This window comes from Rhinolophus sinicus, linkage group LG10, assembly GCF_036562045.2.
Source record: "Rhinolophus sinicus isolate RSC01 linkage group LG10, ASM3656204v1, whole genome shotgun sequence".
NCBI classification, from domain to species: Eukaryota; Metazoa; Chordata; class Mammalia; order Chiroptera; family Rhinolophidae; genus Rhinolophus; species Rhinolophus sinicus.
In genome coordinates, this window is record NC_133759.1 from 10,342,510 (window position 1) to 10,368,595 (window position 26,086).

At 40.8% G+C, this 26,086-nt stretch overlaps 1 protein-coding gene and 1 long non-coding RNA gene across 3 annotated transcripts in view; one reads left to right on the plus strand and one right to left on the minus strand.

Annotated features, from left to right (window-relative positions):
- ABHD5 (abhydrolase domain containing 5, lysophosphatidic acid acyltransferase) overlaps positions 1-1,861 on the minus strand; it is a 31,306-nt gene extending 29,445 nt beyond the window's left edge. The window contains exon 1 of one of the 2 annotated variants that reach the window (XM_019724107.2): positions 1,600-1,861. In XM_019724107.2, the coding sequence (XP_019579666.1) occupies positions 1,600-1,846 (247 nt within the window). In that variant the 5' untranslated portion in view covers positions 1,847-1,861. The remainder of the gene's footprint in view (positions 1-1,599) is intronic. The other variant, XM_019724109.2, reaches the window with a different exon arrangement.
- On the plus strand, positions 1,846-25,834 carry LOC141567170 (uncharacterized). The gene is made up of 4 exons (XR_012489602.1): positions 1,846-2,100; positions 6,284-6,460; positions 24,915-25,154; positions 25,461-25,834. It is a non-coding gene; the product is annotated as an uncharacterized LOC141567170 (long non-coding RNA).
- Positions 25,835-26,086: the final 252 nt, after the last annotated feature.

Genomic DNA, 26,086 nt, shown 5'->3' on the forward strand with positions numbered 1-26,086 from the left:
CACAGGACCCTGCTCAAGTATATTGCCAAGAGTACCAAGAAGGCCCACCTCTGTCATGGGGCTATGGCTAACCAGCTGCTAAGAATTTTTTATAGTCTGTCCCCAGTGACCTCCAGCCATCACCCAAAGCCACAAATTCTTCGTTATACATGGACACTACAGCCCCACAACAATAGGGAGACCAAAGAGTCCCCCTAAAAGCCGTCTCAGAAAGAGCCAAAAATGTTGTGACAAGCTAGATGGTAACAAGCTACCACTTAGGTTCCCACTTGTGTCCACGTGACGTTCAGCATCTCACCTCAACAAGGAATTTTAAAAACAAACCAAAACAATGGACCCATTCATCATATCAACAAAACTCAAGGGACAATCTTGTTTTGTAAAATTTCACAATCCTCCCGCATCTTTCCAAATACCCGTCTTCCTGGTACTCCATAAAATCTTTTAGAGTATGTCTCACACGCAAATTTATCCAGACATTTGAAGCAGAATTGTTATCAAAATACCAAACACACATAGATGAAGTCAAACGTTTATTTACTCTCCAACATAAATAACTAGCCTTGAGAAGTTAGGGAATAATGTTCATAGCAATTTAATTTTTCCACTTATTCACTAGTAATTTGTCTACCGACAAGGGCATGAACTTATAGGTAGAAAAGAATAATTGAAACTTGGTATATGTGTATATCAAAAAGCTTCACCTTAGATATCTGTCCTCCAACTTCCATCAACTTTTCTGCATGTATGTGTTTTTTGAGGCACAAACTCATACACACCGTTTTCCAGTAATAACCCAGGACAGTTGAAAGCAAAGGGAGATCTCCATTTGAAAGATTATTAATTCTGAACTTGTTATCCACAGCGTGTTAACTCGCTGTCTCTAAAGAATCTGTAGATGAAACATTTTCTGAAACCCAAAGCCACAGACCCACTCTCCAGTCCCTTTCCCTCGCGACGGGCGGCTCCCTCCCTGGCTTCCCCGTCGCGTCCCGCGGCTCCCAGGGTGAGTGCGGGCTCCCCGTCCACTAGCGCCCGAAGCAGGCGCCGCCCCTTCCTCGGGGCTGTGAGAGGCACGGCCCAGGCGGCACTTTCGTTCCGGTCCCAGGCTGAACGGAGTACAGCGCGGACCTCAAGACCGAAGCCACGCTCGGAAGTGGACAAAGTGCCGGACAAAGTGGCAGTTGCCCGTGACTCGAGTCAGGTGCAGGGACGGCGGTCACCGCCTCCCCGCCGCACCAGCGCAGGGACGGGGTCCGGGGCCGCCGCGGCACCGAAAGAGACACTTGGCGGACGACGAGCCCGGCTCCGGGTGCCGGGCCCCCCTCGCCGCCTCCCCGCGGAGCCGCTTACACAACAGTGCGGCTACCCCTCCGCGCGGGGGTCAGACACCTCCCGCGCCCCGGCGCCGACGGGCGTCCTCCCAGGACAGAGCGGGCCGGGGCTTCTTGGGGCGCCGCGCGAACCTGCGGCGGGGCCGGACGAGGGAGCGGTCAGAGGGGTTAGGAGTCCCCGGCGCTGCCCGCCCGGACCCACACTTGGATCCTGCCCGCGTGGAAGGCGCGTATCCGAGCCCAACGCCGTCCCGGCCGCACTCACCTTTCGCCAGTGTCCTCCTCCTCCGCCGCCATGGCCGCCGAGCTGCGCAAGCGCCGGGCTGTGCCTCGTAGCCGGCTGACAGGCCGACTGGGCCGTCTGGGCCGCCGCCGCCCTTAAGGCCGCGGCTGCCCGCGCATGCGTCACCCGCCCACTCGCACGACCCCGCAGCCCGGCCGCGCGCTTGCGCGTGCCCGGTCAGTCTTACACACACACCCCACCCCCCCAACCCCAGCCACGCATGCGTCATCCGCCCGACCGCTCTTCTGTGGGCGCTGGGCGGGGCTGTCACCCTGGAGGAGCTGGTGAGACTCACCCGGCGGAGTTATGTAGTAACTGATTTCAGTAATGACTGCATTCATGCATCATCCGCTGGGATTGACTGTCAGGTGCTGGGCACCGGGCAGGTACCTGCTAGTACCCTGGGGCTGGGGCGCGACCTTGCCCTGGAAGAGCCAAGATAATATAGATGCTGCAATGGCGAATGGAAATGCTGTAATGGAGGTGATATATGGCCGTCCGCCCCCTGGGTAGCCAAGGGGAGAGGGCGACTCACAGGAACCGTCATTCAATCGATATTCACTGCTCTAGACGCTGGGGTTACAGTAGTGGTCAAAACCAGCAACTTCCATCCACCCCGCCCTCTAGATACACGGGGGAGGTGTAAAGAGTCAATGTTTAAGCACTTAAGAGTTCTTGAGGGGCGATCACTAATGTAGATGTCGACGTTTCTTGACCTATTTTGAAATCTTTTAGCCATCAGGTACCTACCGCCTGCTTTTGTAATTATACCACCCCCTGCCATTCATCCATCTGTTTACTGTGTGCCTACTATTTGCCCACTCTGCTCCAGGCGCTGAGAAACAAAGGACTGAAATAGGAGTCGTGATTTTGCGTAATTATGCATTACTCTTTATTTTAAACGCAGTTCATTGCTCTCCTTCCCTAACTCTCCTCCCTCACTACACCCTCTGTCTCCTCTGAGCCTGGGTAATTCAGACTTATCTTTATCACCCATCTGGCCCTCAGCTTCTCAGGCTTGTATAATTGTTATGGCTTTGTTGTTGTTGTTATGGCTTTTTTAATGACATTATTGAATATTCTTCCAACTACACCAGAAATTCCTTGGGCATAGGGATGGTGATCTGTGATTTAGGGAAAAAAGCCACTCCCTTAAGCGTAGTAATAACTAATAAATATTTTTATGGTATTTGATCCAACTTATAAATATTTTAGGGAAGACTGGGGCATATAAAAACACTCTTTGAGAAATTCATGGTGTTGCCAGAGACTTGTAGTATGTCTGCAGAAACTGACCCTCTACAATCTCCACCTCTCAGATCATATCTATATTGAGGGCACCTCCTTCAAGCCATTGTTGGGGACTCTACTGTTTGGGGTACAGTCCAAACCCAGTGATACTGAAACGAACCCAAGGATGTGGTGGCAACTCCTTCAGCCCCTTCAGAAAGTTGGGCTGGCATGCATGCACCTTCAGAGATCTTTGTGGAACTGGAGCTTGCTCTTAGAGATGCCTATGGCGACTGCACAGTGAGAGAGAGAGAGAGAGAGAGAGAGAGAGAAAGAGAGAAGAGCGAGTGTGAGGGAGGTAAGTAAGGGGAGAGAGAGAGAGATCAGTGCCCCATTTCCAAATCCACTTCCTTTTGGTGACCTAGTAACCAATTACCTTGAGTGAACAGTGCTTATGTTGGCAGATCACCAGAGCCTACTCTGAACTCTCCAATAAGATAGTCAATTGTGATACTTAACAAAGCAAATATATTATGTGCTCTGCCTGCTCTACTCCATGGCTGTGCAGCCCAGAGAACTGAATGTTCTGCCATTATCTCATCAAGATCAAGTGTACCATAGGTTGATGACTGGTGCCCCATTGGTTTCAAGGTTGGCTTTGATTTCTAGTCGCCCAACAGTGATTCCCCTGGGAAACTGCTGAACAAAACCACAGCCGTCACAGAGGTCTGGGCCTTTATCACCAATCTGCCAAGGAAGAATTTACAAACCAGATTGAGGGGAAGGGCACGGAGGGTTTTCTGAGGGTTTTGGTGGCTTGGCTGCCCTCTAAATGCTTATAAAGTGCTGTAATTAAAGTGAAAAAGCAAGTGTGGCAGGGAGGTAATACAAAGGACATGGTAGCTAGGTCAAGGGAAGGGCCTGGATGGACACTGTGGGGAGAGAGTCCCAGAGAGCAGTTTCCAGGCTCTCGGCCTCACGTGGAAAGGTGCTGGCTCGGTTGTTAGATGACCATCCGCTGTAATCAGATGGCCATCCGCTGTGGCTGGGTGGCCATCAGCTGTTACCAGTTAGCCATTAACCACTAATATAACTGTCATGGCTACGCTAGGGGGTTCGTTGGTGGGTGATTGGCAGAGAAGCCGATGGCGGATTGTGGCTAGCAAGCGTGGATGGCATATTGTGAATCGTGTGGCTCCTACCTCCTGCGTCTCGCCTGGCTGTGCCAGCGAGATTGGGACGGAGGAAGACCCCCTGTTGAGGTACTGGTGGATGTTTGCTTTTGTGTCTTGACCAGCTGCCAGCGAGACTACAGTGGTATGAACCCCCATCCATGGCTCCATTGGTGTTCCCTTTTGGCCTCACTATTTCGTGCGTTCTGGTGCGGGGAGCGGGAGCTGAGACCCTGCATAACAGACATCAGTGACCTATATAACCTTGGGTCGGGGGGGTGGCAGGAGGAAATCACACGATTAAGGCTTCTCAGACTCTAGTGTGCATGCAAACTTCTGGGGAGCTTGTTAAAGTGCAGATTCCAACTCTGTAGTTCTGAGGTTGGACCTGGTGCTCTGTTCATTAATAGAGATTCTCTCTTTCTAACCAGTTCCCAGTCAGCAAACCACCCTTTAAGTAAGAAAGCTCTAGAGCAGCCTTGTCCACTAGAACTTCCTGCAGTGATGGAAATATTCTAAATATCGTAGCCACAAACCATGTAGCTAAGAAGCATTAGAAATTTGGCTAGTGTGACTGAATTTTTAATTTTAATTAAATTAAAAAACCCACACGTGGCTAATGGCTACCCATGTCGGACAGGAAGGTCTAGGGCTTATCCTCCTTATCTGTGAAAATGAGAGTGTGAGACTAGATGATTCCCAACATTCTATCTGACATTCTGTGGTTCCAAGTTGTTTTCAAGGTGTGAAGGCGGGGTGAGGGTAGGGGATTGACATGGGGACAGATTGTTAAGGTCTGGAGTAAAAAGCATGAGGGATTGAACGCTCTACCGTCCTGGGGTTGGGGAAGAAGAGCATGGTTCCCTAGGGGCTGGATTCTAGCACTCAGTGGTAGAGCTGCTCTCTGAAGACAGAAGACTCCGAGTAGCCAATGAGTGTCGATTGAACTCTCAGAATCAGATAAAAGGCCTTCTTCAGCAAGATACAAATTCCAGGCCACAAAGGAAAATAAATTAATTTAACCAGGTCCAAATTGACAACATCCTTGTGGAAACAAGACACAAAAAACACAATACAAAAATATGAAACAAACCAAGGTTTAATATCTTCAACATATAAAGAAAACTTGAATAAAAAAATAGAAAATAGATATAAAAAAATCCTTCTCAGAGGAGAAAAGTCTCATAAACAGCCACAGATGCTCACACTTATCTGTGATCAAGGGAATGCAAATTCAAACTATGATGACATAAATGAGAAAATTCATGGCAGTAAAAATTGGCAAGAACTTGAATCAACAAGGACTGTTTCTCCCCAGTGGATGGGAGTGCCAAGTGATACAGCCATTTGGAAACAGCTGGGGAGTTACCTATTTAAAAATGTAAAATTAATGTACTCTCTGGTCCAGCAATTTAACTTCTGGGAGTCTGGTCTGTCTCGTGTGCACAAAGAGACACATAAAAGAATGTCTTCTTCAGTATTCTAATAGCAAAAAGAAAAAAGGAAGAAAGAAAGGAAATCAATAAGAATGCCCATGAACAAATAAATTCTGGCATGCCCATAACATGAAATACTGTGGCAGCAATTAAGAAAAATGAGGTAAATCTATCTGTACTAATGTGGAAAGCCCTCCAGAGCATATTGATGTGTAGAAAAAGCAAATCCATAAAATATGAGCCAAAAGTTGATTCTTTGAGAGTAATAAATTTGACAAACTCCCAGCTAACTGATTAAAAAGAGAGAGAGAGAGAGAGAAAAGAAAAGAAATTAAAAAAAGAAAGCACAAATGAACAATAACATGTTTGGAGAAGAGGGTATCACTACAGAGCCTAACAACATTAGAATGATGGTTTGGCAGTATTATAAACAGCTTTATGCAAATACATTTGACAACTTAGATGAAATAGACAAAATATTTGGAGAACACAACCTGCCCAAACTGACAAGATAAAAAAGAAAACCTGAATAGCTCAATATCTGTTTTAAAAAATTGATTATGTAATTAAGGAAAAATACTACCCACAAAGGAAAGTATTTTTTCAAAGAGTTAATTAATCACCCCCTATAGTGCAGTAAGATGGCCACAGATTCTTTGCCACTTCTCCCATGGAGAGTTGGAGTCTGTTTTTCCTCCCCTTCAGTCTGAGCTGTAATTTGTTTGGCTCAAGAGAATGTGATAGAGTGATATTGTGTGATTTCCAAGGCTGGAACTTAAGAGATCTGTAGCTTCAATGTTGACTAATTCATATACTTTCTCTTGAAAGTCAGCTGTCCTGGCAAGAACATGACACCACCATGCTGTGAGGAAGCTCTGCTAGCCACTTGGACAGAGAGGCCATGTGGAGAGCACTGAAGCACCAGACTTGTGAACGAAGCCTTCTTAGAATTTCCAGGCCCACCTTCCCCCACCTGATTGAGTGAATGACACCAACCAACACCAGGTGAGTCAAAATCTACCCAGATGAGCTTAAATTCCTGACCCACAGAACTCTGAGAAAAGAAAGTGGTCATTGTTTTTAAGCCACTGTATTTTGAGGTAATTTGTTATGTAACAGTAGATAATTTAATCACCCTCGTATCATATAGTGATAACCCTTTACCCCACCAATGTGTAATGCCACTATTTCATATAGTAAATTATGTAGCTGATTTATTGAGTTCAAGATTTTTTTCATAAATAGTTTTTACTGTAGCTTTTTATTTTGAGATAATTACAAATTCACATGTAGTTGTAAGAATAATATGGAATGAGCCTATGGATCCTTTACCAGGTTTCCCCTGTGGTAACATTGTACAAAACTACAGCACAATATCACAACCAAAATATTAACATTGATATAATAGAGAAGTAGAACATTTCCATCAGCGCAAGCCTCTATAGCCACACCCACTTCTCTCCAGCACACACAACCCCTCCATTCTTACTTACTCACATACCTCTCTTCCTACTGTTGAAACCACTACAAACTGTGGTGACAGAGGAGGAGACATTATGCAACTCTCACTCTATGTCGCTTGTGATCTTTCTTTTTCTCTGATGCACCTACCTTCTTGTACCTCTTATATACCTACCTTCCAGCTTACTTTCCTCTTTTGCAGTGGTGTGTTGTGAGAGGAGACTTTCTGATGAAAGTTTTCATTAGAAAACGTGGTTGTGACTGACTCCTTTAATTGCAATCTCCCCCATCAACATAAGATCAAAACTCAGATAGTCATGACCCTGAAATCATCCCCAAGCTTGTACCAGCTGCCATTCTGATGTCCTAATACTTTTCATAACTCCTTAGGAAATCCAGACTTAGAGAAGAAAGTTGTAGAAATGATGGTCCAATTTCAAGCTCAAATGCCAGTGGAACTGGGGACAGAAGGGAGAGGAAAGGAAGTGGTCAGAGGGCTAGCATTTAGTTTCCAGTCGTGTCCGCTGGCGCCAGAAAATTTGAAGTCATGATGATTTGGGGCGAGAATTTTTACGGTGTCCCTTTTTGCCACCTCGTATTTCATTTGATTACAATAGAAGAGACCTGGATTTTTATTTTCAGTAGAATCAGTGTTTCTAAAAAGGATATTTCCCACCATATTTCAGCTCTTTTAACTTTTTTTTTTTTCCTTCTGGTGGTTTTCATCTGATCAGTGCATGCTGAAATAATAACCAGCTTCATAGATCAGGAAAAGTACTGCCCTCCAAAATGTTGACATTGAAAATGTCAGTTGCCTTTCTGTGTTTGAACTTCCCAGAGCAAAACCCATCTATATAGTCATTATTTATATCACTGAACATTTGTAGCAGGTGCAGGTTTATACAGTAGCAGACAAAAAGTGTTCATACCCATAATTCCCTCTGACATTAATGTCGACTGTTTATTCACCCCCTCACCATTTTGGAAATGCATCCTTCAGTTTAATACAGTTTATTGAATATCCATTCTGTTTAGTCTGCACTTGTGGCAGACAACAAACAGCAATTGGTGCCTTGGCTCTATTACATTTTCTGACAAGTGGGAAATATCTGTTTGTGATGCAATACATGCTTGGTTCTAAGTAATTCAGCAAATTGGCTTATTTAGCTTTAGCCGTACAGGGATGCACAGAAGGAACAATTTTCACCATCATTGATTCCACACTGAAATATGTTATGAGTGTCTGTGCCCGCAGCTGGAAGAACTTTGTGGTGGGAAGAATGAATGAGCAGTTAGTGAAAAGGCGGTTGTAAGTTGGTGCAAAACCAGCAATGATCTTGTTGTTTATGTATGTGGCTGGAGCTGGCTCTTCCAATGAGAGTCTGTTGTTAAATTTTCAAGCATTTTGTGAGCTGGATGTTAACCCTTGGACCTTGGACATTGGGAGTATTTACACTACAGAAATTGACAATCACTTCACATCAGGGATTCTTTCTTTTGAGAGCTGGTTTGCCAACACACCATTGCCTACTCTACCTCAGAGTAGGAGAGTTACAAAGGAGATGGCAGGCAAAGAAATGAAGGTTTCCTAGGGAAAAGTGAATAAACGTAAGTAAACTAAAATGACACAAAGAAATGGATGACAGAGATATGACAGCTTTCTGTACAGGTAGGTACCCAGGTATGTAGATAAGCACATTGAAGCATTTGAAAGATAGAGACCTGGTTATTAGATAAGTAAATATGGTAATAATTCATGAACGTTTGTCTCAAATAAGGCTTGTTTTCTTTTAAGTTGAAGTATGCAGCACGTATCATAATGGTGATCATAAAGTAAACATACCCACATATATTTACAGATTACAAAACAAATTTTCTAAAAGGGACATTCTGGTAGAAAGTAATGGAGAGGGCAATTCAGGCAGACGTGGTACAGACAATAGGATTTGCAGGTCTGTAGCAGTCTGAGCTTCAAGAATTTCAGTTGGACATAACCTGCTCCGGATTTTTATTTTACTTTAGTAGATGCTGCGCAAATCAGTTTATGAAGACTTTTTTTTTTCTTTTTTTTTTTAGCTGTGCTGATGAATATACATTTAATAGCTAAATGTAGGGTTTTTCTCTTTTGAAATTTGAAGGTGTTGCTTAGCTACTAGTCTTCTTAATGTAATCTCTGATTTAATGTAATTTCTTCAGCTGCCGGTGGGGGAAATAAGCTGTTATTATGTATCTCTCAGGTTCAGTAGCATGTGCAGTATGTATATTGCTACCATGTTTCCCTGAAAATAAAACCTACCTGGAAAATAAGCCCCAGTTAAGATCTCAGCCAAACGGATGCATTTAGTACATTATGATGATGTTCCAGAAGATGACATGACTGTATTTGAATAAATGTAGATTGTTGTACATGAAAAAATAAGACATCCCCTGAAAATAAGTCCTAATGGAGCAAAAATTAATATGAGACCCAGTCTTATTGTCAGGGAAACACGGTATCTGCTACTTTTGTATCGTAACTCATCAGTGTCATTTAGACCATCATTTATGTACAGGTGGATATTCTTTTCTTGGGGAAACAGATGGAAACAAAAGTGACAATTTTAGTGATAATTAACACATCACTAGATTGAATCTATCATTTTTTTGTCATAAAAGTTTATTTTTTCAGTATAATAAAACCTTTCCAATAAAAATTACATAGTAGCATGAGATTACGCAAAAATGATTTACCAAAATAATTAAACTCTCAGTAGTGAACTCATCCGATAAGCCTAGTTCTCCTTCCCTGCGTCTAGCAGATCTTCCCTCTCACCACATCTGAATCTGGTCATGGACCATTCGAGGAACATCAGCATCCTTGCCAGTGGCTACCGTTGGTTATATTTTTGTAAGTATGCTGGGTTGTTCGTCCTATCTCAGCTGGAATATAATGATTCCTTGAGAGCAGAGATGTGTCCTCTACTTCCTTTATGAATCCCAGAAGTCCTTAGGACTATATTGTAATGTATATACTGCGGGAACCAAATAAACCCTTTTTATTGACTGAGCGCCAGCTCAGGTTTAAATAATACCTGCAAAGAATTAAAAATGCTACGTGATTAAGCCAATTGATCTTTCCATCACTCTTAACAGTTGAGGTTATTTTTCATCATACAAATAGCAAATAGGGAATAGAGAGGTTCTATTGCTTGCCAAGAATTCTACAGAGAGATGGTAGCGAGAACGAAGCGGACTTTTTTCCGTTTCTTTTATCTTGTGCCCTAGCCTGGCGGTGGCTGTGCCAGGAGGTGATAGTGGGTTGATAAAACGCTATTCCCCTCCCCCCCCCCACTGTTAAGGCATTCTCTTGGAGTTGTGTTTCTAACAGTAGTGACAGATTTACCTCTATTGTAGGGCATTTGAAAGGAGTTAGCAATGTGACTGGCTGTGAACCTCACAAGGCTGGTTTGGTCAGCCTTCTTAGTGTGGAGCAATAACCACTGAGCTACCAGCCAAGGTAAACTTTAGAGCCACAATGCAACTCCACCAGCTGGAGACTCTCTTCCTATTGCCAATCAGCCTATCCAAACAATGTTGTAACCAGTAAATTAGAGTGACTGAGACCTCAGCTATCATTTACATTTGTAAATCAGTTATACACCATTGGGCCATTGAACTGTAAGAATGCTGAATCCACTTTCTTTGCCCAGTTTCACTTTTGAGGATTAGAGCAGATGGATTATTTTTCACTCTAATTGAAAACTTGGAAATCAAGTTGGTCCAGTCATATAAACATTATGTAAAAATAATCTGCTAAAAACTGTACATTCTTAATCATAAATCTCCCAACCTATTAGGGAATTAGGAATGATCTCCAGATCTAGGCCATAGAATTTCATTTCAAAATAAACTAAAAATTTGCTTTGATTATGATAGATAGATAAAGAGATATATAGAGATAGCATTTTTTTTCCCTCCTCTTGAGTATCTTGTCAGCATAACTTTAATTATCTTTATCTGGTTGAAAACAAATGAAAACAATTATCACTATAGATAAAATATGTAGAATACTGGCTAAATTCCAAAGCAAGATAAAATTTAGGTCTCATATTAATTTTAACCATTTTAATAATTTACAGAAGAGTGATTGCCAGGTTTAGTTAACAATTCAGTCCCCCAAATCCAGAATCAGATGTTTCATTCTCAATATAACTGCAGTTCTTAATCTCTTCTTTTCCAAGTGTTTAAATTATCACTGCAATTTAGCCTTTATTCCAGCGGAATACTTTCCCTCTTGAGAGAAAGAAAACAATGAGACATCAAATACTTCTTTTTGAATTATTCTTTAGCACTTGAAATGTAGGTTTAATTCCAAAACCAATGTTTGCACTTCAAACAGCATACAAATCAAGATTTGAATTAAAAACCCTGAAGCTATGACAGAATTATAGTAGTGTTTTAAATTATAATGTTTTCAACATATAAATGAATTAAGTTACATTAATATAATTTTTTGTCATCTATGCATGCTCTTGCTTCTTTGGAGTTATTATAATAAAAATGTATTGAAAACAAACAAACAAAAAAACACACAATAAATATCCAACACTAAAAGCCCATGCTAGAACCTCTTGATAATTGTATAATTAAATCGCCCCCAGCTGAAAAATATGAAAGTAAACATTTCATATAGTAATCGGTTCCCCATCACTGTACCATGTTGTAGACTTTATAAACACTGTACACTTAGGTACAGTAAATTTATTTAAAAATATTTTTCTTTCTTCAATAATTAATCTTTGCATACTGAACTTTTTTATTTTATAAACTTTAAAATTTTTTAACTTTCAACTCTTATAATAACTCTTATCTTAAAACACAAACACATTGTTGAGCTGTACAAAAATATTTCTCTTCTTCACATCCTTATTCTATAAGCTTTTTGCTATTAATTTTTTATTTTTGCCTTTTTAAATTTTTTTGTTAAAAACTAGGACCCAGACACACACTTTTGCCTTGACCTACACAGGATCAGGATCACCAGTCTCACTGTCTCCACCTCCACCTCTTGTCCCTCTGGAAGGTCGCGTGGGCAGTAACACCGTGGAGCTGTCATTACCTAAGATCACAATACTTTCTTCTGGAACACCTCCTGAAGGACCTGCCCAGGGCTCTTGAGGAGGTGTCACTCTTTCAGAAGTAAGTCCTTGGTGGTTTGCTTCTCTTTTTCATCATAGATTTGCTTGGAAGCAGATAATACACCATGGACATTCCTCTCTATTAACGAAAACCTTTCAGTGTTAGGATCCATATTTTCAAACATTTTAAGGCACTTGTTGAGATCTGCAAAAGCTTCTGCTAACCCCTTCCCTGTGAATTTCCTCGGATTTCTTCTTTTTCTCCTCCTGCAGTTTCCTTTTCCCTTGCCTCTCCTTCAGCTACACGTTCCTGCTCCAGTTCCAACACCCCCTCATTAGTCAGTTCCTCAGGAACCCCCGCTAGGAGCTCCTCAGTGTCATCCCATCCACACCCAGGTTCAAGTTGTTTGCCATCTCACCCACAGCCTTGCTGATTTTTGCAACCTCCTCATCCTTGGCAAACCCTTTGAAGCCATGGCCGAACCTCTTGAGTGTCTTCTTCCAGATGCCATTCACACACTCCTTGGTGACATCACCCCAAGCCCAAGCCAGGTTCTTGATGCAGCCATAGATGTTGTCATCCTTCCAGAATTACATCAGTGTCTTCCTCAGTTGCAGCAATAGCCTGGGCAAAGGTCCTCAGATAGCAGGTCTTAAAAACTGCTACAATTCCTTATTCCATTGGGTGGATCAAAGAAGTAATGTTTGGAGGGAGAAACACCACTTTGATATTGGGATGAAGATGGCCAATAAAAGGAGGATGTCCGGGAACATCATCAATGATAAGCAAAATCTAGAAAGGTGTCATTCTCCAAATAGTACTTCTCCATTTCTCTGGCATAGCAATTCAGGAGGCCATTTTGGAAGAGGAGCTGGGTCGTCCATGACTTCTTATTGTTTCTACAATCCACTCACAGTATGTACTTATGGATAGGCTTGAAAGCCCTGGGGTTCTTCCTGTACCAGATCACAAAGGATTTCAATCTCTAGGCTGCAACGTTGCCCCCAAACAAGACTGTTGTCCTGTCCTTAGAAGCCTTGAAACCTGGCACTGACTTGGCCTCCTTAAGGATGAAAATCCTTTCACACATACATTTTCAGAATAGGGAATTTTTATTTATATTGAATATTTGCTCTGGCAAGTAATTTTCCTTCATAATCAGCTTATCTAGTGTTTCCAAAAATTCTTCAGCTGCCTTCATATCAGCACTCACAGCCTCATCACCCATTTGCACATTATGTCATGAATAACACTTCTTGAATCGTTTAAACCACCCAGAGCTAGCAGTAAATTTAATATTGTCATCAGGTTCAGCATTTTCTTTCAACATTGTAAACAGATTTTTTGCTTTGGCCGTGATTTTCATGATGCTGAGAGCGATATGCTTCTGTGTCTGGTCTTCAGTCCAGGTCACTAGAAGTCTCTCCATGTGTGATATTAGAAACCTTTCTAATTTAAATAGTGTTACAGAGTCTGTGATCATTACGCCTCATGGAATTAATCTGAAGCTTCTACTTTGTTTCCTGAAAAAAATATAAAAGTCAGTGACCAAAGTAACATCCTTTATTTCTGGTGCCTCAGGCTGTTAACGCAATTAATTCTTTTGTCTAGCGCAAACCGGTATTTGTGAACATAACTCACACAAGGAAAAAATTCAGGGGCTGCGGCCCATGGAGTAACGTCAGAGGTAGGACTAGTTGTTTATGGCAGGTATGGATTCTGTTCCAGCAGTGGGAAGTGAATGCGCATGAACGTCTTCTGGCTCTTCCATGGTCAGAGCAGGGATAGGAAAGAGTAAAGGAAAAAAGCAGAGCTTTGCACCATGCTGGAATCATTTGTGTCACTAGTTCTCATTTGACTGACATTGGCTGGCAGTCATGCCTTCCATTGTGGCAAGCATCCAATCCCAGCTCTTTCATGAGAAGCATTTGTAGTTCACTGGTGTCTTCAACCCAGGGGGCCACCATCACAACATTTTCTGATGTAGGTAATGGTAACTTTCAGTTAGAGGTCAGTGAAAATAAAAATGTAATTCTTTTTCCCATTCAAGCTTTCACCCTCTGAATTCTATCCCCATTCAAAAAAACTACAATGTCTGCCCAAGTGTTGTCTAGGGGTGGGGAAAGGAGACCCAACAGAATATTTTAAAGACAGAGGGAGAAAATTAAAGCCATTTTCTATTTGTACTCCCCCCGCTTTTTTTTGCAGGGGGACGGGGAGGTAGAGGAAATCTACCTGTGGTGGTAAATTCCAGAAAACCCCTTTCAATCCTGCTGAAATAATAATGAAAGTTATAAGTTTATAGCTTTGAGTCCAGAAGAAGAGGGGCTTTGGAGCTGACTAAATCTGGTGGTGCTGGCTTCATTTCCCTGTAATCCTCTTTTTTTCTACCCTTCCCTGGTGTCAGCTTGAGATATATTAGAGATGGATGTGAAGGTCTGGGCCTCATATCCAGATGTGATGAAGGTCAGGGAAAAGAGTTGATACTTCTAGAAACTGCTCAAAAACCCACAGCAAACTGTTGTTTGTATCTCATTGACCCATATTAAGTGTCATGCTTATCTATGAACCAACTTCTATCTGAGGAGATGGGGGATCAGCTTTTCTGGAGTTCTGGGACTTTAAAAATAATTCAAAATCAAATATATAAATCATTTTTGTTATAATTTTACCTTGCTAACATGCTTAGAAAGGCCTTTGTAGATTATATAAATATCCAACTCTATTTTTTTTCTAGTAACTCATTTAAATCCTTTTTAAGTCATCTTATTGAGATGTAATTCACAAACCATAAAATCTACCCATTTAAAGTGTAGTAGCCAATGGTTTTTTTGTGTATTCGTGCAGTTGTATAACCATCATCATTATCTACTTTTAGAATATTTGCATCACCCCCAAATGATTACATTTAAACCTATGATTTATTTTGAGTTAATTTTTATATATGGTGTTAAGTAGGGGTCCAACTTCATTCTTTTGCTTGTGAATATCCCGTTGTCTGAGTACCATTTATTGAAAAGACTGTTCTTTTCCCCCATTGAATTGTCTTGGAATTCACATCAATTGACTATAACTGTAATGGTTTGTTTCTGGACTCTCAATTCTATTCCATTGATCTATATGTCTATCTTTATGTCAGTATCACACTCTCTTGAATACTGTATTTGCAGGAAGTTTAGAAATCAGGAAGTGTGAGCCCTCCAACTCTGTTCTTCTTTGGCATGATAGTTGGCTATTATGAATCCCTTGCATTTCCATATGAATTTTAGGATCAACTTATCAGTTTCTGCAAAAAAAAAAAAAAAAAGGCAGCTGGGATTCTGACAGTGATTACATTGAGTCTATAGATCAATTTGGGGATGTTGCCATCTTTACAGTATTAAATCTTCAGACCCAAGAACATGGGATGTCTTTCCATTAATTTAGATCTTCTTTAAAAAGGAAGCCTGTTCTATAAGAAATGCCACCTTCTTTTCTCTCTCCTGGACTGCTTCCAACTTCCAACGGAGGAGTTGAACCAGAAGACATACAATGCAGTCTTGCAGCAGCAAGCTAGCTGTAGGCTGTGCGGTGGAAGGGAAGAAGTGATTTGAGTCGGGGTGACATTAGGTTTTGAACTGGATTGGACTAAGTACCAATCACTAAAAGGAACTGGAACGAGATAGACCCTGCCCCTGAGGTTAAGGATCAGGCAAGGAAGGTCTGACATAGGATGCTTGAAGCATGATTGGAAAAGTAAAATAATGTTTTCCTGTTTATAACTCAGTTATAACTCTTAGAACGTAAGACTTCAATAAGCCTGTTTGCATAAAGCTGAGTAAGAGAAAAGCTCTGTTCTCAAGGAGTTCATCACCTGGCCTGCATCAAATGGCTTTGCTCACGCTGCCTCTCGTCCCAGTGGCTTCTCTGATAGTTAGAAGAAACACCCACTTCTTTCTTAAGACACTTTACTCCCATCTTCCAAAAAATTGTAATAAATTACCAATCTACTGTAGCTAACACATGAATGGTGCCCCTTTCGGCGTGATGTAGACACACGCTTCACAATTGAACACAGCCGTTGTTCTTAGGGGAGGAATTCTGTAAAGTTTTGCATCACCTCTTTATGGCATATGCTCATGTACCCTTTTGTTCTTTTAATCCTCTTGTGTAAGTTTTTCTGCTGTGCAATTGTTTAAGTTCCATGAAAGTGAGGACAGAGTGGGACACACAGTGTTTTTCATTCTTTATTTGTAGACTTGGATTGGTTAGAGTTGAATAAAATCTTTGAAAGGTGTTATGAGTAGTGTTTCTATCTTAAACGTTGTCCAAATTTTGCATCCATTATTCCATCTAATTTTACTGCCCTCCAAAATACATTTACTGGCAAATGGTTTTGTACAAGTAATAGAATATTAATTGAAAGGGACACACACTTACTGGTACATCAGAGGAATACGAAATAAATGATGTGGTGAGCGCTTTATTATTCACTTTATCAAAAGGTGCTGCTTCAAGGAAGATGCTATTGTATTCCTTGTGAAAGGAGATTAACACAGGTGTCCGTTATTATAAATACACTTTCATAGTACATTTGAGGCTGTTGGCTTCTTTCGGAGATAGTACATTGCTCATTTATTATATTAATGTTAATATGCACAACTTAATGCACATATCTTATCAGACGGGAAGTAAAAGAAGCTGAAGCAACGTAGCACACAGCTGACTTATGATAATTATTTCTTGCATGTGTACTTTTCCCTAAGTCCTGCCCTGATCACTAACCAGAAACCTTTTGATGCCAGTCTTACTTTTCATTGAAGTTGTTTTTCGACTTCTTCAAAATAATTTCTGATTATGTGTTTTCCTGTGATTCTTTATGATTTACAAAAGAAGTTTAAGTTACTGCAGCTTATTTTTTTTAAGTTTGATTTCCTGTTGCTTCTTTTGATAACCACTCCAAAAGAGACACCCGATGTCTTTTTTGATATCCTTATGATTTTGCTCAGTAACTCTATGGTTTTTCTCAATTTACAAAGCAGTTTCCCTTCAACTCGCTGTTATTTGTCTTATCTTGCACCCATTAATGTCCTTTTACCTACCTGTGGTATTCCTGACGCCTCCCTGCCTCTTACTCCGGTTCTATTGCACTTGGTGAATTCCACATCCTCTCACCTCTCAACTGAACTACTCTTGTGATAGTCTTTATTCTCACGTGGGTGTACGTGTTAGTCACAGAACGCTATGTATCTATATGGGTGAAAGGGACCTTGATATGGAATGTGTGTGTGCAACACATAACAGGGTTCACACCTAACTAAATGGAGTGAATGAGAGACTAGTAGTATAGGTAGACATCAGCATCAGATACTGTAATATAGAGTGTGCATTCTTCTTTTGAAAGAGATTTATTAACAGATGAACTACATGCCATAAACTTCATCCTTTAAAAGTATCCAAGTCAATGATGTTTAGTATAGTCACCATGTTATGAGTCTGTCACTACTCCTAATTTCAGAACATTTTCATCATCTCCAAAAGAAACCATTAGGAATGCTGCCTCCTGCCAGCCTTAGTCAACCACTAATCTTTTTTTTTTTGTCTCTATAGATGTACCTTTTCGGGATATTTCCTTTAAATGCAATCACACAATATTTGGCCTTTTGTGTCTGTCTTCCTTAACTTAGTATTTATCCATTTTGTATCATGTATCAATACTTGACTCCTTTTTATGGCTAAATAACATCCCATTGTATGGACATACCACATTTTTTTATCCATTTGACAGATGGTGGACATTTGGGCTGTGTTTTTTTCTTTCTTTTTCTTTTTGGCTATGATGAATAATGCTGCTATGAACACTCATGTACACATTTTTATGTGGATGTATGGCTTTCAGTTCTCTTGGGTATATACTTAGGAGTGGAATTTCTGGGTCACATAATAACTCTGTGTTGAACATTTTGAAGAATAGCAAAATGCATTCTCCAAAGCAGGCACGGTATTTTATTTACATTCCCCACCAGAATTTCATAGGGGTTCCAGTTTCTCCACGTCCTTGGAAACACTTGTTATTGACCTTCTTTTTCATTATAGCCACCTTGCTGGATGTGAAATAGTATCTCGTAATGATATTGATTAGTGTTTTTCTAAGTACTAATGACATTGAGCATATTTTCATGTGCTCATTAGCTATTTGTATAACTTCTGTGAAGAAATATCTGTTCAAATTCTTTTTCTAATTTTAAATTGAGTTATTTGTCTTTTTTATGTTGATTTGCAAGAGTTCTTTATAAATTCTGGATGTAAGTCTCTTATCAGATAAATGACTTGCAAATTCCCCATTCTGGATGAGAGCTTTGTTGATGATATCATTTGCAGCCAAAAATGTTTTAATTTTTATGAATACTCATTTGTCTATATTTTCTTTGTTGCTTGTGCTTTTAGTGTCATACCTAGGAAGCCATTTGTAATTCAAGGTCATAAAACTTTAGTTTTCCTCGTACGTCTCTAAGAATTTCGTTATTGTAGCTCTTACATTATGTCTTTGGTCCATTTTTAGTTCATTTTTGTATATAGTATGAGGTAGGGGTCCATCTTCATTATTTTTCATATATCTATTTGTCCCAGCACCATTTGTTGAAAAAACTGTTCTTTCCCCCATTGGCTCCTGTGCCAAAAATCAGTTGACCATAAATGTAAGTGTATATCTCTAGATTCTCCTATTGCATTGATCTGTCTATTCTTTTGCCAGTACCACACTATCTTGATTACTATAGCTTTGTACTAAGTTTTGAAATGCAGAAATATGAGTCTTTGTTGAAAGTAGTCATTGAAGCCACAGCTATGCTAGTCACTGTTCATGTATTAAGCTTGTTTAATCCCTGAGTTCTGAGCTGTTATTATCCCCAATTATGAATGAAGAACCTGAGACCCAGAAAAGTTAAGTCTATGCACATGTCACACTGCTGGTAAGTGATTGCATCAGAATCCAAAACTCCGTATTCTGTCTCCTTCCAGAGCCCAAGGGGCGATGGCTGAAAAGTAATTTGGAATTAGACAGTAGAGGGGTTTGACTATGTTTGAATGCTGCGTAGTCCAGTCTCCTGGACTGGGCCCAATAGTTGAAGGAATGATGCTCTAATGGCAGAATTCTAGACTTTGACAATTGGAAGGTGAGAGAAAATTTTCTCCTTTGGGAAGGGAGAGTACTTTCCCTCTTTCCCACCTTTCACAACAAGCAAGTCCCTACCTCCCAGACATTGTACCCCCGGGGGTAACTCTGCAATACTTGAGACCAGGTACCAATTTCCCCTTTTAGAGCTGAGCTGGAAGTAAACACTCTTACCTGTTCATACTGGAAACCTCTAACTCGGCATGACCATGGCTCTCTGAACATCCTTGTAGAGGTACAGCTTCCTCCCTGTAAACTATGGAGGCCAGATTAGATGACTTTTAATGCCCCTTCCACCATAACATTGTTATATTAATCCTTTAACTCAAAGATAGATTCCATATCAGACACTTGCTGTAAGATGAGATCATAAAAGGAACAGGACAGGTACCAGGCAGGAATGCATTCTGTCTGCTCTCTCCCACTGTCACTGCTGCTCAAAACAGGGCACTGGGTAGAGTCCCCCTTATAAAATGGGAAATAGAGCCTTTCATTTTTACATTATATCATAATGAGACAGCTAAAATTTATTCCCAAGTTTAGTATTCACGGAAACAAACCTAAGTCATAACTCTGAGCATGACACAGCAGTAGAATAATAAACCTCCAATGGAAGTTTCCCACTGGTCAACAAAGCAACTTACAACAACAGGTAGAGGTACTTAGATAACTTCGCTAGAGACTTTTAAAAGCTAAGTATAGAAATATTAGAGTAAAGAAATATACCCAAGAAGTAACACTCTGGGCTTGGCTGTAAGAAATGGGAATAGTGTTTTTGTTTTTTAAGCCAACAGACCAGAGTCTGCACGTGCTGGTGTCTGACTTCAAAGCAATGCCAGCTTAAAACATTTCAGGAATGCTTTCAATGGAATTGTCTTTGAAGGCAGGGAACTCGATCTTTGATGTGCTAGAAGGATTTCAACTTTAAACCTTTGAGGATGGGCTTGATTTGCGAAAACAATCACAAATGAGACTAGAGCCTTGCATAGTGACTAAGGGAGATAATCAAGAGAAATAACACCAGTCTGGATTTCTAGATGAGGTGTGACCTCATTGACCGTGTTGTGTTTTTTTCTTTTTGTTTTTGTGTTTTTTTTTTTGTTGTTTTTTTTTTTGGCTTTCCTCTGTAAACTCTCTAATTTGGGGTAGGGCCTTGTTGCCTGCCTTTTTGCTCATAGATTGATATGTGATTGTAATTCTGTTGGTGTCAGGCAGCCTCTGGCAGGACGAACATGGCACACTTGAAAGCCAAAGGGCATAAAAGAAAAAGGTTTAGGAAGGCCTTTTACGGGGGTATAGGTGGGACAGAGGAAGCAACAGGGCACACCCTGGATGTGGAGAGGCCAGTGGAGGACAATGCATATACACTTTTCTCAGCATTGTTCCTCTCTATTCCAAATTGTGAAGGAGTGGGTGTGTTCCACAGTAGAGTAAAAGTGTCTATTTGTGGATCTCATTTCTCCCCAGATGGTTAGTTGTTCCTTAGTTTCTGTATGCTGCATTATAGCAAGTCAGTGTCTAAAACTAAATCAGGTTATTTCTGTCTGAGAGAAAAAAAGGGCTTTTAATAATAAGCGGTGTTGTGACAAATAGAAAGTCACTTGGAAAAGGGTGAAACTGAATCTAAATCTCACATGGAAATAAACTCCAAGTGGATCAGAGACCCAAATGTAAAGTGTAAAACCAAAGAAGTATTGCACAGGTAAATTACTTTATAACCTGGAAGTGAAGAAAGCCTCTCAAAATCCAGGAATAAAATTGGAAAAATATTGATAAATTTTACCACCTAAAAATAAACAAACAAAATGAAACACCATATGCAAGTCAAAAAGACAAATGACAAATGGGGAGAGAACATTTGCAAGTTATCTTACACATAAAAACTTGTACAAAATGAGCCCCCAAATGATAGAAATATGGACAAGAGTCATGAACAGAGAGAACTGTGAGAACAGAGAAAAAGAAACGTAAGTCGCCCCTCACACATGTGAAATGATGCTCACTTTCCCTTTTAATAAGAGAAATGCAAATTAAAACTCTCCTGAATCTAAAAGTTTGATAAAATACCCTGGAATATTAAGACTGAGAGTGGAAGCACAAAAATAGGACAGACCCTGTGCAAGTAGATTTAGAAAATTTTAGCAAAATTATGTATAACCAGCAATCCCACTGTTAAGAATCCACCCTGAACATACATCCCCGAAAATTCACACAAGTGTGTGCAACACAACATTGTTTGTAGTAGCTAAAGATTAGAAACAACCTAAATGTCCACCAACAGCAAAGCGAGCAAATAAACTGTAGTATATACACGAATTGGAGACCAGAAAGTCATAAAAAAAACAAAGTAAAATGTCTGTGAACTGAAATCATCTCTAGAATATACATTTAGATTTTTTTTTATAAAAGCTAGTATATAGCAGTACATACGATATGCAGTATTTTGTATTTAAGAAAAAAAGACATAATGTATTTAGGTATTTGCTTTTATTTTCAAAAAGAAGCAATGAAAATGGTTACCTATAGGAGGTGGAGGAATTAAGTGAAGGAAGACGGATGGAAGTGAAATTTCCGTGAGTTTGGTTACCTTTCCCTACAGTTTTTACACGGGATCATGTAAATGTTTTACATATTCAAAAAGTTAAAATCAAGACAAAAATAAACTCCTAAAATGGAAAATAAATTGGGACAAATGGACTTATTTTATTTCAAATGTGGTAACATAGCTACACAGAGAACAGAATCAGTGTTCTCGTTTTACATCCTTTGTGGAATATGATCTAAGGATAAATGAATAGAAAGAAATCTTAAACTTATTGTTAACATAATAATTCTGAACCAGAAGAACACAAATATGTAATTCTGGATTAGGAAAAAAATATTATATTATTACAAACTAAGATTTTCGGTGTAAGAGGAAAGACATGCAAAAATAAATGTTAAATCAAAGACATTAAAACACTGGGAGATTAAATTTGGATTGAGAATATCCATATGAACTCATCTGTTAAAAATATATATGTCTTTCCTAGATCTGTCCACTGAAAGGGCCTAGAACCAACGTGTCACCCTAGTATAAGTGAACACACCTTGCCCCCAATCTTGGTTTCTAAATAGAATTTCTCACCAATTACAAAAATGCCCTTGCTTATTCATAGGAGATGCATGTTGAAATATTTAGGCAAGAAATGGCATGAGTCTACCATTTATTTTCAAATGCTTCAGCTGTGTATATACACGTGTATGTGGGTTAGTGGGTTGGTAGGTGAATGGTAAGGGTTTAATTATTGCACCAAATAATCGCCTTTCCTGCATCTGTCATAACCTTGAAAGAGTTGGCTCCAGCTGCCCACACTCTCTTGTGGACATGGCCTCCATGCCGAAGACAAACCAAAGCCTGGAGGAGTACTCATGAAAAGATCCAAATTACTAAATCGTATGTCCCCAATGCTTTGAGATCCTATAGACAGTGCCATGTGTGCTTTAATTTTCTGCTTATAGCTACTTAAAGCCTCTCAGTTCAGATATTTAAAATAGAACACATGGTACTTCTACCTTACTAGTCAATTGCGTTTATCAAAATACCATTTCCCAGTGCTTCTTTTCAGTTTCTTTGGCCGTGATAGGTAAGAGCTTTCGTTAGAAGTTACTAGCTTTCGCACAGCTTTCCTTGGAATTGGGAAATACAGATTCTCACTGGGGCTCTCTAACTAACTTGCTATATAGGTTTGGGCAAGTCATATCACCTTTCGGGATCTTAGTGTTTCAACTGCCAAATATAGGGATTGGACATGATTTGTTTCCACTGTAAGTTTTTGTGATTTTGAGTTTTCTCCAAGTAGGGCTTTGCATCTAAGAATAACACGAGCAGAAAGAGAAAGCGACAGGAGTAAGGCTTCACTGAGATATGAGGTGGCACCTGGAAGAGGATACTTTTTGAAATCTATCTTGTGTCAGGTTCTTTAAGCATGTTAGAATGGACAACGGCCAAATGGTTCCTCAAGTTTAAGAACAATATTTCACAATATGTTTTTATTTATAATTGTCCTTAATTCCAACAATTGTTTTCTTTTGAATCGCGAAGGCGGAGGATGGGTTCTGAGTGGTTCCAGCTACCCAGCAGCTCCCTGTGGCTGCGGCTCACGTGGCAGCGGCTCACGTGGCAGTGGCTCACGTGGCAGCATGCTTGTCTAGCCTGGGGTTGGATGAGGATTTGCAGCACACCTCAGATTTTGGGTTAAGATGCTCCCAAATAACTTAACCACGGCAGGACCATTGAAAGATAGCAAATCCTCTGTTTACTCACGTGACTGGGGAATTAGACAATCACCTGTGACCATCCATCAAAAGTGTTAGAATACAAAATGCACTAAGCATGAAATCCTATTGAAAACCATTTCATTCTCTTAATTATTCATTAGGTTCCTCAGAATCTGATAGACCTTCAAGGTCACTATTGTGAACATGAATTATCATGGTAATGTGGCAACAGAAAAGTGTATTTTCAGAGAGTTCCGTTTAGTAGAATACTGAGTTTAAAAAGTCACGCCTTTATTTGGGTGTGTTTGAATCCACCCTTCTGCTTCATGGTGAGAAAATGGGAATGTAGGAAGCAAACCTTCCAGAGTCTTTTTGGTGTCTGGGATAAGTGCCCACTCTCCATGAACACTGTAAACAGAGGCCTGGAAGGACAGGGCATGCTGATTGGGGTGGTGGTGGGGGAGGTGGAATGAACCGTGCCAGGCAGAGATGGCAAGTTCTCTACTGGCCAGGGGTGATGCTTTGCCTCATGGCCAGATTATTTTTTTTTAATTCAGTCAACATTGATCAGATGCTTTATCTTTACCATGTTTTGTGCTGGTTTGGAATGTCATGAGAATGGAGTTGGTTGAGTGGAACAGCTTGAAGTAAACTATTTCCACAGTGTAAGCTGGGAGTATACTTTTCCACCATGTCTCCCCCACCCCCTCAAAACACACAACCAATAGTGACAGTTACTATGACATATAAACCCATTGAATATAAATATGTCTAATGACTGATAGGTTTAAATATCAGTTCTTCAAGAAAAGTGTTGAGAAGTGATTCATTTTGGAGTGACTGTCCTGAATCACTGTTTACAGGCCCCCCTCGGTATCCTCCCCTCCTGGTCACCCCAATATACACTTCTATATCCCCATCTCTCAGGACTGGGATTGCTCAGGCTCAGGACACTCCTATGAGTTCCGTTGGTTGTATTGCTATAACTAAATAATGCTGGAGAAGTTCTCTGAATGAACAGGGCTGCTAGCCAAACAGGATCAATGTACTAACACGTCAGATCCTACTTTCAGGAGAAGCAGAATCGTCTATACTTCCAACACACTTTGATTCCTCCATTTACTGTAGATGTACAGCATTAGGATCTGTGTCTTAAACATTAGTGTTAGGCACACACCACGAACACCTGCCGTAGGAAGGTCTGGATGTGAATTCTCTGGTATGTGAGGGAAAGGTGGCCGAGTCACCTGATCCCTGGGCTTGCTGCACTGCTGTGATTTAAAATGTCAACTTCTTTGACCCTCCCTTCAAAAGATGGAGCCGAATTCCCTTCCCCTTGACTGGGGCTGGACTTAGTGACTTGCTTCTAGCAAGTAGGACAAAGCAGAAATGATGGCTTGTGACTTGGGAAGGTGTTACAGCTTCTGGCTTGCTCTCTTTCTGATTCCTCCCCCTGCTGGACACCAGCTGCCACGTCAGGAGGACATGTAAGCAGACCTGTGAAGAGGTCCACATGTGAGGAGCTGAGGCCTCCTGCCAACAGCCATGTGAGAGAGCCACCTTGGAAGTTGGTCCTGCAGCCCGAGTCCAGCCTTCAGATGACCGCAGCCCTAGCTGACATTGGGACTGAAACCTCAGGAGAGACCCTGACCCCTTTAAATGCACATTTCAATTTCAGCATGCATTTCATTTTTCAGAACTACTCAGGTAGGAAAAAAGCTTGGTCACCATATCCCATCCATAGCCCATCGAACAGACTACATGCATTTATTGTTTTGATTTTGATAGTTAAAAATCCCATTAAAGTGACAAATGCTTTAATAGAAAAATCCAAATTTTCCAATTTGTATTGCTTAACACCATATAAAAATATCTTGAAAAAGCTTCTCTTCTTAACTTTTTACAAATTGATATCAAAGAAGTTAGTACAAATTGCATAATTCCAACAAGTACCATCTACTTCTTGCTTGCCAAAAATATTTCTCTCTCAATTATTCGTCTCCTGAATTGTAGTGGAAGTTGGAAGGTTATCCTTACGAGCCAAAGGACTCCCCTGGCCCTGTAACGACCCTTGTAGCAGCTGCACCTAACCCGACTTCCAACAGCCAGCGTCACGCCTCACCTGAGGGCGCCTCTAGTGGCAGCAGCCCTCGCTCCCCACAGACACAGCAGCCAGAAGTAACCAGAGAACTACCCGCCTCCGGCCAGCAGTCCTCAGCCAGCTGCCTCATCCATCAGACAGGAAGCTCGGGTGGATTCTCCTCGGACGCCCAGAGTTGCCCAGTGCAGTTCAGCCCCAGCCACCCACAGGAGCCATCTGCTCGAAAACACACCCTTCGTTCTCCATTCTTCACTCGCCTACCTGTGCTCCCTGGCTTTTCTCCCAAATAAACCGCTTGCCCTCGAATCCTTATCTCAAGGTCTGCCTTTGGAGAAACAAACCCACACTGTTTTATGGGTTTATGGTTTCTATTTTTCGTTTGTTAAGGATTCACCCTATAAAAATATTTACCTCTTACATACTGGACTACTCAAAGAGAAGGCATCAGACTTCTCCAACTTATAGGAACAAAATAAACCAAAACTATAATGTCAGATGAAATCAAAGACCTTTAAAACAGTGACCATTTTCTATTACG